The sequence below is a fragment of the Argopecten irradians genome, chromosome 7, assembly GCF_041381155.1.
Source record: "Argopecten irradians isolate NY chromosome 7, Ai_NY, whole genome shotgun sequence".
NCBI classification, from domain to species: Eukaryota; Metazoa; Mollusca; class Bivalvia; order Pectinida; family Pectinidae; genus Argopecten; species Argopecten irradians.
In genome coordinates this window covers 5,394,650-5,408,398 of record NC_091140.1, presented here as the reverse complement: position 1 = coordinate 5,408,398, position 13,749 = coordinate 5,394,650, and the positions used below count along the sequence as shown (strand labels likewise).

At 37.8% G+C, this 13,749-nt stretch overlaps 1 protein-coding gene across 1 annotated transcript in view; it reads left to right on the top strand.

The window, feature by feature from the left end:
* Window positions 1-690: 690 nt before the first annotated feature.
* LOC138327352 (sodium- and chloride-dependent taurine transporter-like) overlaps window positions 691-13,749 on the top strand; it is a 42,197-nt gene continuing 29,138 nt past the window's right edge. The window contains exons 1-2 of the mRNA XM_069273379.1: window positions 691-988; window positions 12,576-12,853. Of these exons, the coding sequence (XP_069129480.1) occupies window positions 12,592-12,853 (262 nt within the window). The 5' untranslated portion in view covers window positions 691-988; window positions 12,576-12,591. The remainder of the gene's footprint in view (window positions 989-12,575; window positions 12,854-13,749) is intronic.

Here is a 13,749-nt window from a genome sequence, read left to right as displayed (position 1 = left end):
TGCTGTGTTGTTTGAGGTGTATGGGAGGTTTGGGAGGGTTATTACTGTGTTGTTTGAGGTGTATGGGAGGTTTGGGAGGGTTATTACTGTATTGGTTGAGGGGTATATATGTGAGATATATGAATGGCTGGTATATAAGCAAATGTGACATTGATTCGTAACTATAGAATACAGAAAATAAAGACATCGGTATACATTATAAACCTTGCACCCCATGCAATAACATTTATATCCGGCCATTAGGCCATTGTACTGTACATATAATTCATTTATTAACTGCGAAACCGAAATATTTTGACAGGCGCCGGATTTCACACTACCTAACATTATCACTTAATTATTTATACACCGCGTCATACAGTACTTGTGTATGTGCATCGGGAACATATGGTTGATAATCCAGTAAAGCCTTCAATACATCAAATGGTAATGTGCACGTGATGTGTATACTACAAGTAATGATTTAAATAATGATTTCATGGTCAAGATATATTCTCTAAGAAATTAGCAAGTCCATTTCAATGATCAAACCTGACATTCCCGAAAATAAAGATACTTATAATAATTTCCAGACGGTTCCCATAGTAACGCGGAAAGGTTGTATATATTATCTAAATATCTACTTACACCGTCTATGTTGTTTGTCCAGTAACGATTAAGTGTGAAGTAACACGTCGACTTAAACCTCTTACAGTGTCATATCTACACGTTCAATCTTTGATGGGGTTATAGAGGCGGTTTATATTGAACGTTACGCGTACGTCGCTACCACACGCGTGTAGCACGCCTGTCGGTGTAAATACATAGTAGCACAAGTGTTGGGGCCCAGTCTTAACACGTGCTCCGTAGCGGCCGGTTATAGAGAGACGTGAGTGGAAAAACAGCACTCATTTCATGTTCCCTGGCTCGTCAGCACTGTGACTTAGCTGGACTATTAATAACGTTGTGTTTGTTCCAACTGGAGAAAATTTTAAAGCGGTAATTAAAGGTAAGTTGTCAGTTTTCTTGTATTTTGAGTGTAAGCCATTGTGCTGAAATAACATTGTTCATTGTGCGCGATAGGCTTTTTTACACTACGAATGACTCAGTGGCTATCGATACATGGTAATGTTTGTCTTGTCTTGTAATGGTGTATGCGTCATGTAATCTGTTCACCACACGCAGAAAATGTGCATTAAATTAAATCATAAGTCAAAATATTGCTGTATGTTAATTTATGTTAAACTAACAGACCGATATGTTCTGTGAGATAATGTATAAAATTTATATTAATTCATTTTATTTTAACCATAAATCTTTTGAGTAAAACATTTAAGGTAACAAATTTTTTATCATTCGAACAAAGAATGTTCTCAATACAAATTGTATATAAAATCTATGGCGGAATGTGATATGTTAGTGTTTGCCGATTGGTGATAGACACACATAGCCAAAGAGGCTGGAAGTCACGCTGGGCGATGGAACACATTCGACCTGTTCAATGTCAGGTCGAGTAGGAATGGCTAGCTACCACTACAGCTGGTAAAACGTATTTTGTGTGGCTAGTCCGTCCGGCTATTGTAGCCTATGGAAGCCACGATTCCATTGTTGTGCGTCAATAATAGGATTATGTTGATACTCAACGGAATATTAATACCACTAGTCCTATACCTATATTTGCCTCTTTGTTAACAGTATTTTATTGGCAGCATGACTTTTCTACTGGTCATTTCAGTGGAAAGCGCCGGTAATGAGATTAAATGTTTCTCTTTGTGATTTATCACCAATTCTAAACAAATGTTTTATACACCGCATTTCTCCCTCTCGATCTCTAACCAGTTTCCTTATTTCTGGCAAAGGCGATTTTACTCCCGAGTCTGACGGACATAGGTGTCGATTTGAAGGTCATACCACACATATAAATTTACTGGGGGTAATTATAGGAGGTAGCTTGGGGGTAAGTAAATAGGGAAATTTTTGTATTCATTCCAAGTCTGAAACACGTCATTCCATTCATAAATACGATAATGTAGTGAGCATGTGGTTCCTAATCTTCCACTGGAATATCTGCGGAGTGCTTCATATCCCCAATAACAATGGAGTCGCACGGCCCTATTTACCCTTTATACATGTTTTGTTTGTTTCTTCGAAAATGTACAATCATGTTTTACAAAAATATCAACAGAAATTCTGAACACAAACAAAACGCTGTAATTAGTCCACATTTTCTATCACTCGTTATTGATGTATCGAATTTAAGGGCCAAGTTTTATTTACAAATGGCAAATATTGTAAAAGCAAACATTTAATGGTAACAATAAAATAATCGTGTGACCAAGAACTCGCGGGAAAACTAGTGTGAACACCAGGAATATCATTTTTATCGTGGCACTCCAATTAATTTACTATACTCTGGACGGTTGTCCCTACATGTAAATTTAGCTGAATTAAATACACGTAATACGAAATATCTTTCTATTGAATTAACTCTTAAATAAATATTAAAATAAAAGGAATTCTAAACGCATTAACTATATGAATCATTTTCTCACGTGTATAAATATTCTGTCTATAATTAATTTTTGGAAGTGAAGTGTGTTAAATTAATCACGGTGATAAAAACCAGAACTCCTTGTCTGTTATCGAGGACATAGAATTCCTATGTCGTGGCTAATAAACGACAATAACAATGCTAACACATACGAGTCCGTGTGGGCGGGGGCCGTCCCCCCCTCCCCTACCACCCAGATATTATCTCCGAATCTACATCTGTGTTATATTGTTGTCTGATGGCACTGTCACAGGTACTTGTTAAAGCCAGACATGTTATCAAACAAAAAGATAAACGCGTAGGTCTTTTTCTAGAATGGCTTCTAGAAACTACGTCTTCAGTCGACTCTTCGCCAAGTGTATTTAGGGAAAGAGCTATCAAGCTATAGGAATCATATGCGTATTCGCAAATAAACAAATGTGTATATGTATTAATGAGTCAGTCCTGTCCAATATTGACCATCACTTATATTGACCACAAGAATCTGAGTTTGCTACGGCTGTTGTGTGAGGAAATTTAAACAGCGTTACACGGAGGTTCATGCAGCAGCGAACCAGAATCCTTGCTACTTTATTGAAAAAGCTGCAGATGTAATTTACAGGAATATAAAAATATCATACGAACTTTGCCCACATATCAGAAAATGTCTGTCGTTCTAAAATGGCGAAGAGCCAAAAGACAGTTCAACGAGACAGCTTATTTTGTTCATGATTCCATTTTCCATGCTTCAAATCTCTGTACTTTTGCAACACGGACATCCTCGATACTCCAGGGGTTCCGATCACTTACGATCTGTAGAGATCGTAAGTGATCGGAACCCCTGGAGTATCGAGGATGCAACACGGAGGGCTATAAGAGTATTAAAGGGACAATTCACTCAGGATAATTCTTTTACATAACAAGAAGCAAAATATGGCATAAATATATTGTTCTACATTTCTTATGAAACATATAACGTAAAACATTGACAAATTCCACGACATTGTTTAGTATTTTAATTGATACTGTTGTAGTTACAAATCGTTGATCAATACGATTAAGCAGGTACAATATGTACGCTGTACCCATATCCGAGTCAAAGTCACGCACGTTAAACAAATGAATTACATAACCACTGTGGAGGTGATAAAATGATTTTTTTAGTCAAGACATTTCACCTAATAAGGTAAACACACAACTGTCAGGGCGATTTGAGCATTTTAAACAAAAGTAGCATTACTCTAAGAGCAAGGGAAAGGGTTCGGCATACAAGATGGTCGACCACAATGTGAAATGGCGGCCAGCGAGCGAGTTTCATACGCATTTCACCACCATGGGCTTTTCTGGCATATCACAGTAAAACCGACTGATCTAATTTCCATTAGAACTGGATATTTTCCGATATGTGTACAAATTGTAATGTTCTCTTAGACTGAATTGTCCCTTTTACGTTGACGCCAGTTTATTGGTCATTGATCATGGGCACGTGTGATTTACATGTGTAATTTACATGTGTAACCTACACGTGTAATTTACATGTGTTATTTACACGCATGATCTACATGTGTAATTTACAAGTGTGATTTACATGTGTAACTTACTAGTTATCCTATCATTTCACCAATTTCTGTTTCCGAATAACTTAAAAAAAATTGCTAGTTTCAAAAATGCATATGGGATTCATATGTGTCTTTACTTAGGGAAAAACAATAATTGTATGGTCAATCGTGACTTCGCTCTACCAGAAACCAACAATGGGCAGTATGAAACCACGTTAAAATCAATCTATACTACTTTTGTACGACAGGGTGCATTGTAAACTCGTCTGCTCAGGTGTAGTGTTATGTTCAGTGGTTATCAAACCATGGTGACAGCCATAATTCTCAAGGTTACACACTCCATAAATACATGGGCTATAACTTCCTTCTTCTCCCGTGGTGTAACACCTGTTTTCTTTATCTCTGGCTATTTTACTGTGAACTTCGTTTTAAACATACGTTGATTTTACAGAATCCTCATTGGTTTAATTGAGTACTTTTGTCCTACACAAAGCTATTGTTTCATTTGTTCCGGTGCACGTGTATGTCCCAGAGGTATAATTCAGAAGATGTACCAAAAGCCAATCTTCTGCCGTGTTACCGACGTAAGCGAACTTTGCCCGCAAATGGCAAAGAGCCAAAAGCCAGTAATTCAACGAGACCGGTTATTTTTGTGCATATTTTCATTTCCATGCTTCAAATTATTGTACTTTTTAGTTGCATGAAGGAATGCTAATTTCAGATGGTGGGCTATTCAAATCGCCCTGCGTCCGTGGTCCGTCGTCCGTCGTCCGTCCGTAAACAATGCTTGTTATCACTATTTCTTAAAAACTGTAGCAGGGATTTTGTTCAAACTTCACATGGAGGGTCCCCTTGGTCCATATTTGTGCCATACAGATTTTGAGGCTGATCGGAAAAACAAGATGGCCGCCAGGCAGCCATCTTTGATTTTGGCAGTTGAAGTTTGTTATCGATATTTCTTGAGAACTACTGAAGGGATTTTGTTCAAACTTCACATGGAGGTTACCCTTGGTCCCTAGTTGTGCCATACAGATTTTGAGGCTGATCGGAAAAACAAGATGGCCGCCAGGCAGCCATCTTTGATTTTGGCAGTTGAAGTTTGTTATCGATATTTTTTGAGAACTACTGAAGGGATTTTGTTCAAACTTCACATGGAGGTTACCCTTGGTCCCTAGTTGTGCCATACAGATTTTGAGGCTGATCGGAAAAACAAGATGGCCGCCAGGCAGCCATCTTTGATTTTGGCAGTTGAAGTTTGTTATCAATATTTCTTGAGAACTACTGAAGGGATTTGTTCAAACTTCACATGGAGGGTACCCTTGGTCCCTAGTTGTGCCATACAGATTTTGAGGCTGATCGGAAAAACAAGATGGCCGCCAGGCAGCCATCTTTGATTTTGGCAGTTGAAGTTTGTTATCGATATTTCTTGAGAACTACTGAAGGGATTTTGTTCAAACTTCACATGGAGGTTACCCTTGGACCCTAGTTGTGCCATACAGATTTTGAGGCGGATCGGAAAAACAAGATGGCCGCCAGGCAGCCATCTTTGATATTTCTTGAGAACTACTGAAGGAATTTTGTTCAAACTTCACATGGAGGTTACCCTTGGTCCCTATTTGTGCCATACAGATTTTGAGGTTGATAGGAAAAACAAGATGGCCGCCAGGCGGCCATCTTCGATTTTGATAGTTAAGGTTTGATATCCCCATTTCTCAAAAAGTGCCGAAGGGATCTTTCTCAAATTTAATATGTAGGTTCTCCTAGGGACCTTGTTGTGCATATTGCATTTTTGGACCAATCGGTGAACAAGATGGCCGCCAGGCCGCCATCTTGGATTTCGATAGTTAAAGTTTGTTATGGCTAATTCTCAGATAGTTTAGAAGGGATCTGTCTCAAATTTTATATGTAGGTTCCCCTAGGGACCTAGTTGTGCATATTGCATTTTGGGACCGATCGGTTAACAAGATGGCCGCCAGGCAGCCATCTTGGATTTTGTTATTCAAAGTTTGTTATCGCTATTTCTCAGAAAGTACTGAAGGGATCTGTCTCAAAATTCATATGTAGGTTCCCCTAGGGCCCTAGTTGTGCATATTGTGATTTGGGACCGATCGGTCAACAAAATTGCTGCCAGGCAGCCATCTTGGATTTTTATATTCAAAGTTTGTTATCGCTATTTCTCAGAAAGTATTGAATGGATCTTTCTCAAATTTCACATGTAGGTTCCCCTAGGGCCCTAGTTGTGCATATTGTGATTTGGGACTGATTGATCAACAAGATGGCCGCCAAGGAGTCATTTTGGATTTTGATAGTTGAAGTTTGTTACCGCTATTTCTCAAAAGGTACTGAAGCGATCTGTCTCAAATTTTATATGTAGTATGTTTGAAAAAGTTTAAAAAGTAGAGAAAAGATCCATCTTTCCTTTGTCAGATATAGATCATTCTTTGGTGGGCGCCAAGATCCCTCTGGGATCTCTTGTGATAGTTAAGGTTTGATATCCGTATTTCTCAAAAAGTGCGGAAGGGATCTTTCTCAAATTTAATATGTAGGTTTCCCTAGGGCCCTAGTTGTGCATATTGCATTTTTGGACCAATCGGTGAACAAGATGGCCGCCAGGCCGCCATCTTGGATTTTGATAGTTAAAGTTTGTTATCGCTATTTCTCAGATAGTACTGAAGGGATCTGTCTCAAATTTCATATGTAGGTTCCCCTTGGGACCTAGTTGTTCATATTGCATTTTGGGATCGATCGGTCAACAAGATGGCCGCCAGGCAGCCATCTTGGATTTTGTTATTCAAAGTTTGTTATCACTATTTCTCAGAAAGTACTGAAGGGATCTGTCTCAAAATTCATATGTAGGTTCCCCTAGGGCGCTAGTTGTGCATATTGTGATTTGGGACCGATTGATCAACAAGATGGCCGCCAAGAAGTCATCTTGGATTTTGATTGTTGAAGTTTGTTACCGCTATTTCTCAAAAGGTACTGAAGCGATCTGTCTCAAATTTTATATGTACCGTAGTATGTTTGAAAAAGTTTAAAAAGTAGAGAAAAGATTCATCTTTCCTTTGTCAGATATAGATCATTCTTTGGTGGGCGCCAAGATCCCTCTGGGATCTCTTGTTTTTGTCTTTCACGGTGCTCAAAATCATGCAATGTCGGCTTCTACCACGATCAACATTCCCTGTGAATGCCCCTCCTTTTCAATATGCTGCTGAGCCCCACCCCAACCTCGATACTCCAATGGTGACAGAATGAAACTGCGACTGAGCCCCACCCCAACCTCAAAAAGACAATTATTTTGTTTCGAACACGAACACTTGAACACACACACACAAACCCATAGCACCGAATCATTGCGAGGATGATTTCTATAAAATCTGGTTAGATTAATCTGTGCGACCATTGTTTTCCCCTCTTTGCAATGGCAAGATGACTCTTCCTCCAAATGACAATCGCTTTAACTAAAAACTAAATAAAAAAAACTCCCCCACGAAGACTGCCTGCCTTTTCCCTTTTAATTGATACTACAAAAAGGAAAACTCTGTCTGCCTGAGTTGGGGTTCATATAACCACCAATTGATCCCATGGCAACTATCCTACAGCTAGCATGCTATGAAATTAACTAAGACGGGGCAAGGCATTGACCTTAGTATACTAAAAGCAGCATTACTTTACCATGCCTACAACCGTCTTCAAGTTTGTATTATTTATAAAAAAAAAATATACTCCATCTTCTGACTATTCTGTTTCACGTTTTAACCCCATGCTGCAGGAAGGACCGCTGTGAGGATTGCCGTTTGTGAAGATAAATTTCTATTTAATTCACAGTAGTTTACTGCTATGTGTATTCGAAATATTGTGTCTGAAGCCGAACCCTGTTCTGTCCACGGGGAGATCCCATATAGAATATCATTTTTCAGTAGTCGTGCTGGACAAAGAGTATCCTGTTTTAATATGAAAACTTGCTGGCCAGGAAGGTTACATTGTCGACATATTAAAAACGAGAATTATTTCCGCGAATAAAACACTATTTTGCTAACATCATTATTTAAATGCCACCACACACCAGGTGAGAACTTTAGATCTGTATTGATACAACTGTGCGTACGTGTTGCACAATGACGTGAGCTATAAAACTTTTCCGGAAATTAACCTGTAGAAATTCATTCATAGCTCAGTTGTAAAACAAGTGTATTGTAACATTTAACCCTAAGCAATACATTCTTTGTTCTGATGGTTTTTGTGTGTCGTTCTGTACCATTTTACAGTAAACCCTGGATATATGCAGGACGCGTCTCTACATGTCTCTCTGTTCCCTGTGTATCTCGTTACACTATAAGGTGGCAGACGTTATGGACTCTCCGATATCTCGGAGATTATTTAGGTTAATTGGGCGGCTTTGTTTGGTTTAGTGAGGTATCAGAACTCAGTAGGTTTGGACACGCTGAGATATTTGTGGGATCTTTTTTTGTTTCGTTACATCGCTATGTAACAAAACCATACACTGCTCATCAACACTAATCTAGTCTGATCAATCTATCACGGTTAGCGGACTGTAGCAGATAGAATCTTTTTACAGATCGTCTTAGATCGCATTGCGATTTAACTTCTATATTTGTAAAGAGTTTACTGGTGTGAGGACAGTAATAGGTTCATGCGATTATCCGTGATCTAAGTGATTAAACGTCCAACTGCGTCCTATGTAGTTACCACTGGGGATTAAATACCACACCGGTACATCTAGTTAATTCCTGTTGTGTAGATTAACTATGACTTTGGATTAAATACTATCACAGTGTATAGATTTCGGTACAACAAATCCTGTGTAGGCCCATCTCATTACATATATACGTCACTAGTACTGGGTGAATTCCGTTGCCGTTGCTATCTCACTATGGTGAGTGACGTTCATGGTTCCATCAATCTCCACTTTACAAAACAAAATCATGTTTGTCTTTCTCTACATCAAATACCAGTCATGTCCCTCCTCTTGGAATCGTGGACTAGTGAGCGCACCAGTCTTGACGTCTGTAGGCCTTCCCTTCACAATCAGTCCGTATTTCATAACAAGAGGGTGAGCTTTTCATGAACTCGTAGGCCTTTAATTTTGTATATTGCTGGGTTTATTGACGAAGGTTTTCTGTATCCTGCTCATTCTGTACCTATCAGCAGACTCCATGTTTTCCTTCAACAACATACACCACTAGTTATTCTGTAGTTTAGAAGATTACACGACTTCCTGATGCAGTCTTCCTGTACAGTTCCCTCGTTCTAAGATACTTTTGTCATTAGTTTATTGGACTGAATGGCTTCCTGACACAGAGTGTCAACCAAAACCAATATCGTCGCTGTTCACGGCGAGGCAATGTATGGAAACTGGCTGATGATTATATGTTAGCATCAGCTTGACATTTCCAAGCAATCAAGTAATCCTATATTCGGTCCAACAGAAGATCGATTGTCGTTGGTGTCTATTGTCTCTCAGTACTCGTAGCCAGGTCCGAATATTTTAAATGACATGTCATTATGGGGAGTGATAACTGACAAACCAGAACTTCGTCTCTCCGCCATCGCCATTACACAACTCAATGCATGTCCGTCTGATATGCACTAAAGATCCACATACCTATCTGTAGTTAACGTTGTTTCTCTGTTTTTCTGGTTTATAATTTTGTGTTTTTACTTGTGTAGATCAGAAGCCTTAGTGTATTCCGCGCTCGCTAGGACCAATGTATTTACTGTCAAAGAAAATGAACAGAAATTAAATAGAAATTTAATTTGTTAACCTGAAATTGAAACTCCATTGCTATTCCGACTAATTTTCAAACATTGCATCACAACATGAATGTTAAAATGGCGATGTAATGGCGTATCGGTAATTTATGTATAATACAGTTGTGTGTTGCTAACCGTTGTTTGCCATTTGATGTAATCAATTCCTTAGATACGATAAATATCACGAGTTTTGGGGTTATCTTCCAGACGTTTCAATACACATTATATCCGTATTGTTTCGCCAACGGCGTGTTATTTCGACAACCGGAAACGCGAGGTGCAATCTAAATACTGATTCGGTTGCAAGATAAATGTTTTCATTGGTCATGTGTTATACATGTATAGCCTTCCCTGTATAGTGAGTTCTATGCTCGCCTGGACTTGGATATATGAATATTTCTATCGCACTTCCTAGATCTGTCTAACACGTTTTTAAGATACAACGGAAATGATCTGTACGACGCGACTGTTATCGGATGTCCGTGAACTCCACTTCTACTATTTTAAAACAAAACGTACTACTCTAAAATATTCTGACATACCTAATGTTTTCCGTTTAATTAAGCAATTGTAGTATCAACATCAATATCTGAAAATTACTTCGGATTGACCTATAGATCTACATTCCTCATTCTAAGATACCGTGCCAATTCGTTTTCTGCTTACTAAGCTAAGATGGACAAGACTGGACATAATTTTGTCGCTTTTGCAATTTACGCCATCGTGCCTTTCCAGAAATATGTTACTGTAAAGTGATGCCTTATATTCACACGAGGTTATGTCTGCAACTAAATCGAAATAAACTAAGAGAGGAAGCTAAGGAACAAACCAATATAAACGGCATTTTTTGTTAAGCATTCTCGATGCATTTTGAGCCGGATAGTTTCCTTATGTGTTAGGGTTCTCTTCCTTTCTCAATACCATACCCGTCACAAGACAATTGCGAACACGATTTTCCAATCCTAGACCTATTCTCAATGCCATTCCCGTATAACTACAGAGGCTGGTATGTGTTTGAAATTTCAAACCTACTTATTAACCTAGCTCATGTAGGATTGAAACATGGTATTTCGAAATTCAGTCGTTGGTAGATTACTAATTCGGAAAATGGTACCTAAAGCATGTATTGTCCCAAATGTAAATATTATTGGCAGGTGATCAGAAGATTATCACAAAACCAACCCCATTCATTTCATTCACTGACTATGTTATCGAAACAGCTGATATAAGCTGAACGTTGTGGGTGTACATTGGGAAATATACAATCTAATTAAAATTGACGTTTAATTTGGCTCCACTGCGATGCCCTACGTATTTAGTCATAGAGCATCGTAGTGGAGCAGAATTACAATTCTAAATTTTAATTAGATTGAGGTAATAGATGACGTGTAAGTTTTCATTTATTAACACGTAAGACCCCGGCCCTTAACCAGTCATATCAGGCCGTATATCTATTATGAAACATTACTCATATATGTATTTCCACATAAATTTCTACCATTCTAATATAATCTATGAAGAAGTGTTTAGAATACATTTCAACAAATGTTGCACGCTACGTTGCATTTACTCATTATTATTAGCATTTATTCAAGTTCTGTATGCATTTTACTGTCATGTATTTCAATATCAATGTGTTTAGAAGGTAATAAAGATGGCCTAGATAATAACAACAGTATTCAAAGAAGGTTAAAATTATATATTTATACAAGTACCCTTTGGAAGAATGAGCTTAACTCAGTTTTGGCAATAATGTGCATAAACTATATCCAGATATGTTAATGGCCGATTTAAAATCTGTATTTAAATAGATTACATTACCTTGTAAAAAAACAATCACAAAGGACGAAGAAATAACCGTTTCTTGACCCTTTCTGTCCAAAGTGTTTTCTCTATCCACAGTTTTTGAGCCATGTAATTGTAAAAATCTCAGTCTCATGGATTTAATGTACACGTTTAGTGTTCATATGACTGACTGCCTAGTTTATTTACAAAATTCCTGTGACATGCTGTTGGCGTTGTTTGGATTAGTCGAGGGTAATGTTTAAATATAGTTATATACTGAGCTATGAAAATGTAATAATATTTATTCATTTTAAAGGCAATTTGCATTGTTCATTGTCATATTATGCATGTTTAGTCTCGTATTGTGCAATGATCCCGAAGTTCTGTGGAAAGTTTCAATGTTGTAATAAAATTCCACATTCGATCGATTCCAATACCATTAGAATATAACACAACAGTTTATCTGTATAATGGTAAGTCATTCAAGTAAGTAGCAGCGGACAAGTTGTGTGGTTTAGAATTGTATCAAGGGTCTCAACAAAGACTGGCTTTCGTTCGCTCTGGTATAGTTGATCTCTGTTTGTCTCAGTAGCTTTACGTATCTGGGCTGGATCACCGCCATTATATTTGAGATTTAGGTTTGATTGTATCTTATTGTTTGTCTTCACATTGATTGTTGTACGCCCCCTGAAATAACTGCCTGTCCGTGTTGGGTTGCTGCTTAGCTACGACTAATGTATTGTTCTATATTTAAATCCTCGTCAAAAGAACAAATGAGCGATTAATTTATCGATATGTCATTCAGATAGACTTACAGCAATTCCATGCTCGGTAACTACACGTGTACATTATATTTACAGGAATCAGTGTGTGTTTAACGAGGACTTTGTTGAAGAAAAGTGTATCATGGAAGTACAGTGTTGATAATTATATCTTCCGATTTTTTGTAGTCCTTGGATCGCCATCATGTCGTCACCAGATGAACGAGAGAATTATAAATTAGAACAGGAACATCTAACGAATGGTCATCGTGATCATGGCTGTTGTCCGGACGCCATCTCTTCAGACACCTCTGGATCCTCCACTGAAAGCGACAACCCCAAAAAGGAGTTGCACCAGCGCGAGGTCTGGACCAGGAAGATTGACTTCCTATTAGCCTGTGTAGGGTTCTCTGTGGGCCTTGGAAACGTCTGGAGATTCCCTTTCTTGTGTTATAAAAACGGCGGAGGTAAGTGATCAGCGTCTGCATTATTTGTTTATATCAATTTTCAGCAGAGTCGGTAATGACGTGATATTTATGTGGAGAGAAATAACAGGAAAACACCTACATTACTTACATATTTATTAGATGTTAATTCGTCGTTTTCCACATCAAAAGCAATGGTGTTCCATTGGATCTATACTTTAGACGATTTCTGAGTATTGATTTTAAGTCAAATATCAATCGCATAACGACTACGTTTTACCTAAATACTCTTTTACTTACTGGATTTAGAGTAAGTTTCCGTCATGTAGCTATTGAGGATTTTTCTGTGTTCCTTTGCTTGCTGAATTTTTAGGGGTTTTGTATATGTTTGCGCGCTGAATTGGAATTTTGATTACATCAACAATATTCCATCAAGGATAAAGTTTCGTCTTTGTCATATAATTACCACTAAATCTCAAATACATTGTCTTTTTCAAGTATAAAAGTCTCGTATTCACCATATTACTTCCATTATTCTCAAAGATATTTTGTTTCCTTAAAGACATATCTCCTATTGTCAAATTACTACCCATCTTATCAAGGATATTGAGTACCACCAGGGATACAAGTTGTACCTTCGTTGTATAACTAGCCCTTGATGTTGATCAGAACTGGACAATAAATGAACGAAGAAATGGTCGTTAAAATCTAGAATATCGAAGACAAACCCATACTAGATCTTCTTTACTGTATAATATCACTTTTGTATGTCATTTAGTCGTATCTCTTACAATTTTTTGTCAAAAGAATGAAATGAAATAGTAAATAATGTTACGAAATGTAATTACATCGTTTTAAGCAACAAAATACCTTCTCTTTGTAATACCGGACAACTTCTGGTAACATTTGTTTCATTTGTTCCAATTTTTTATTTCAAC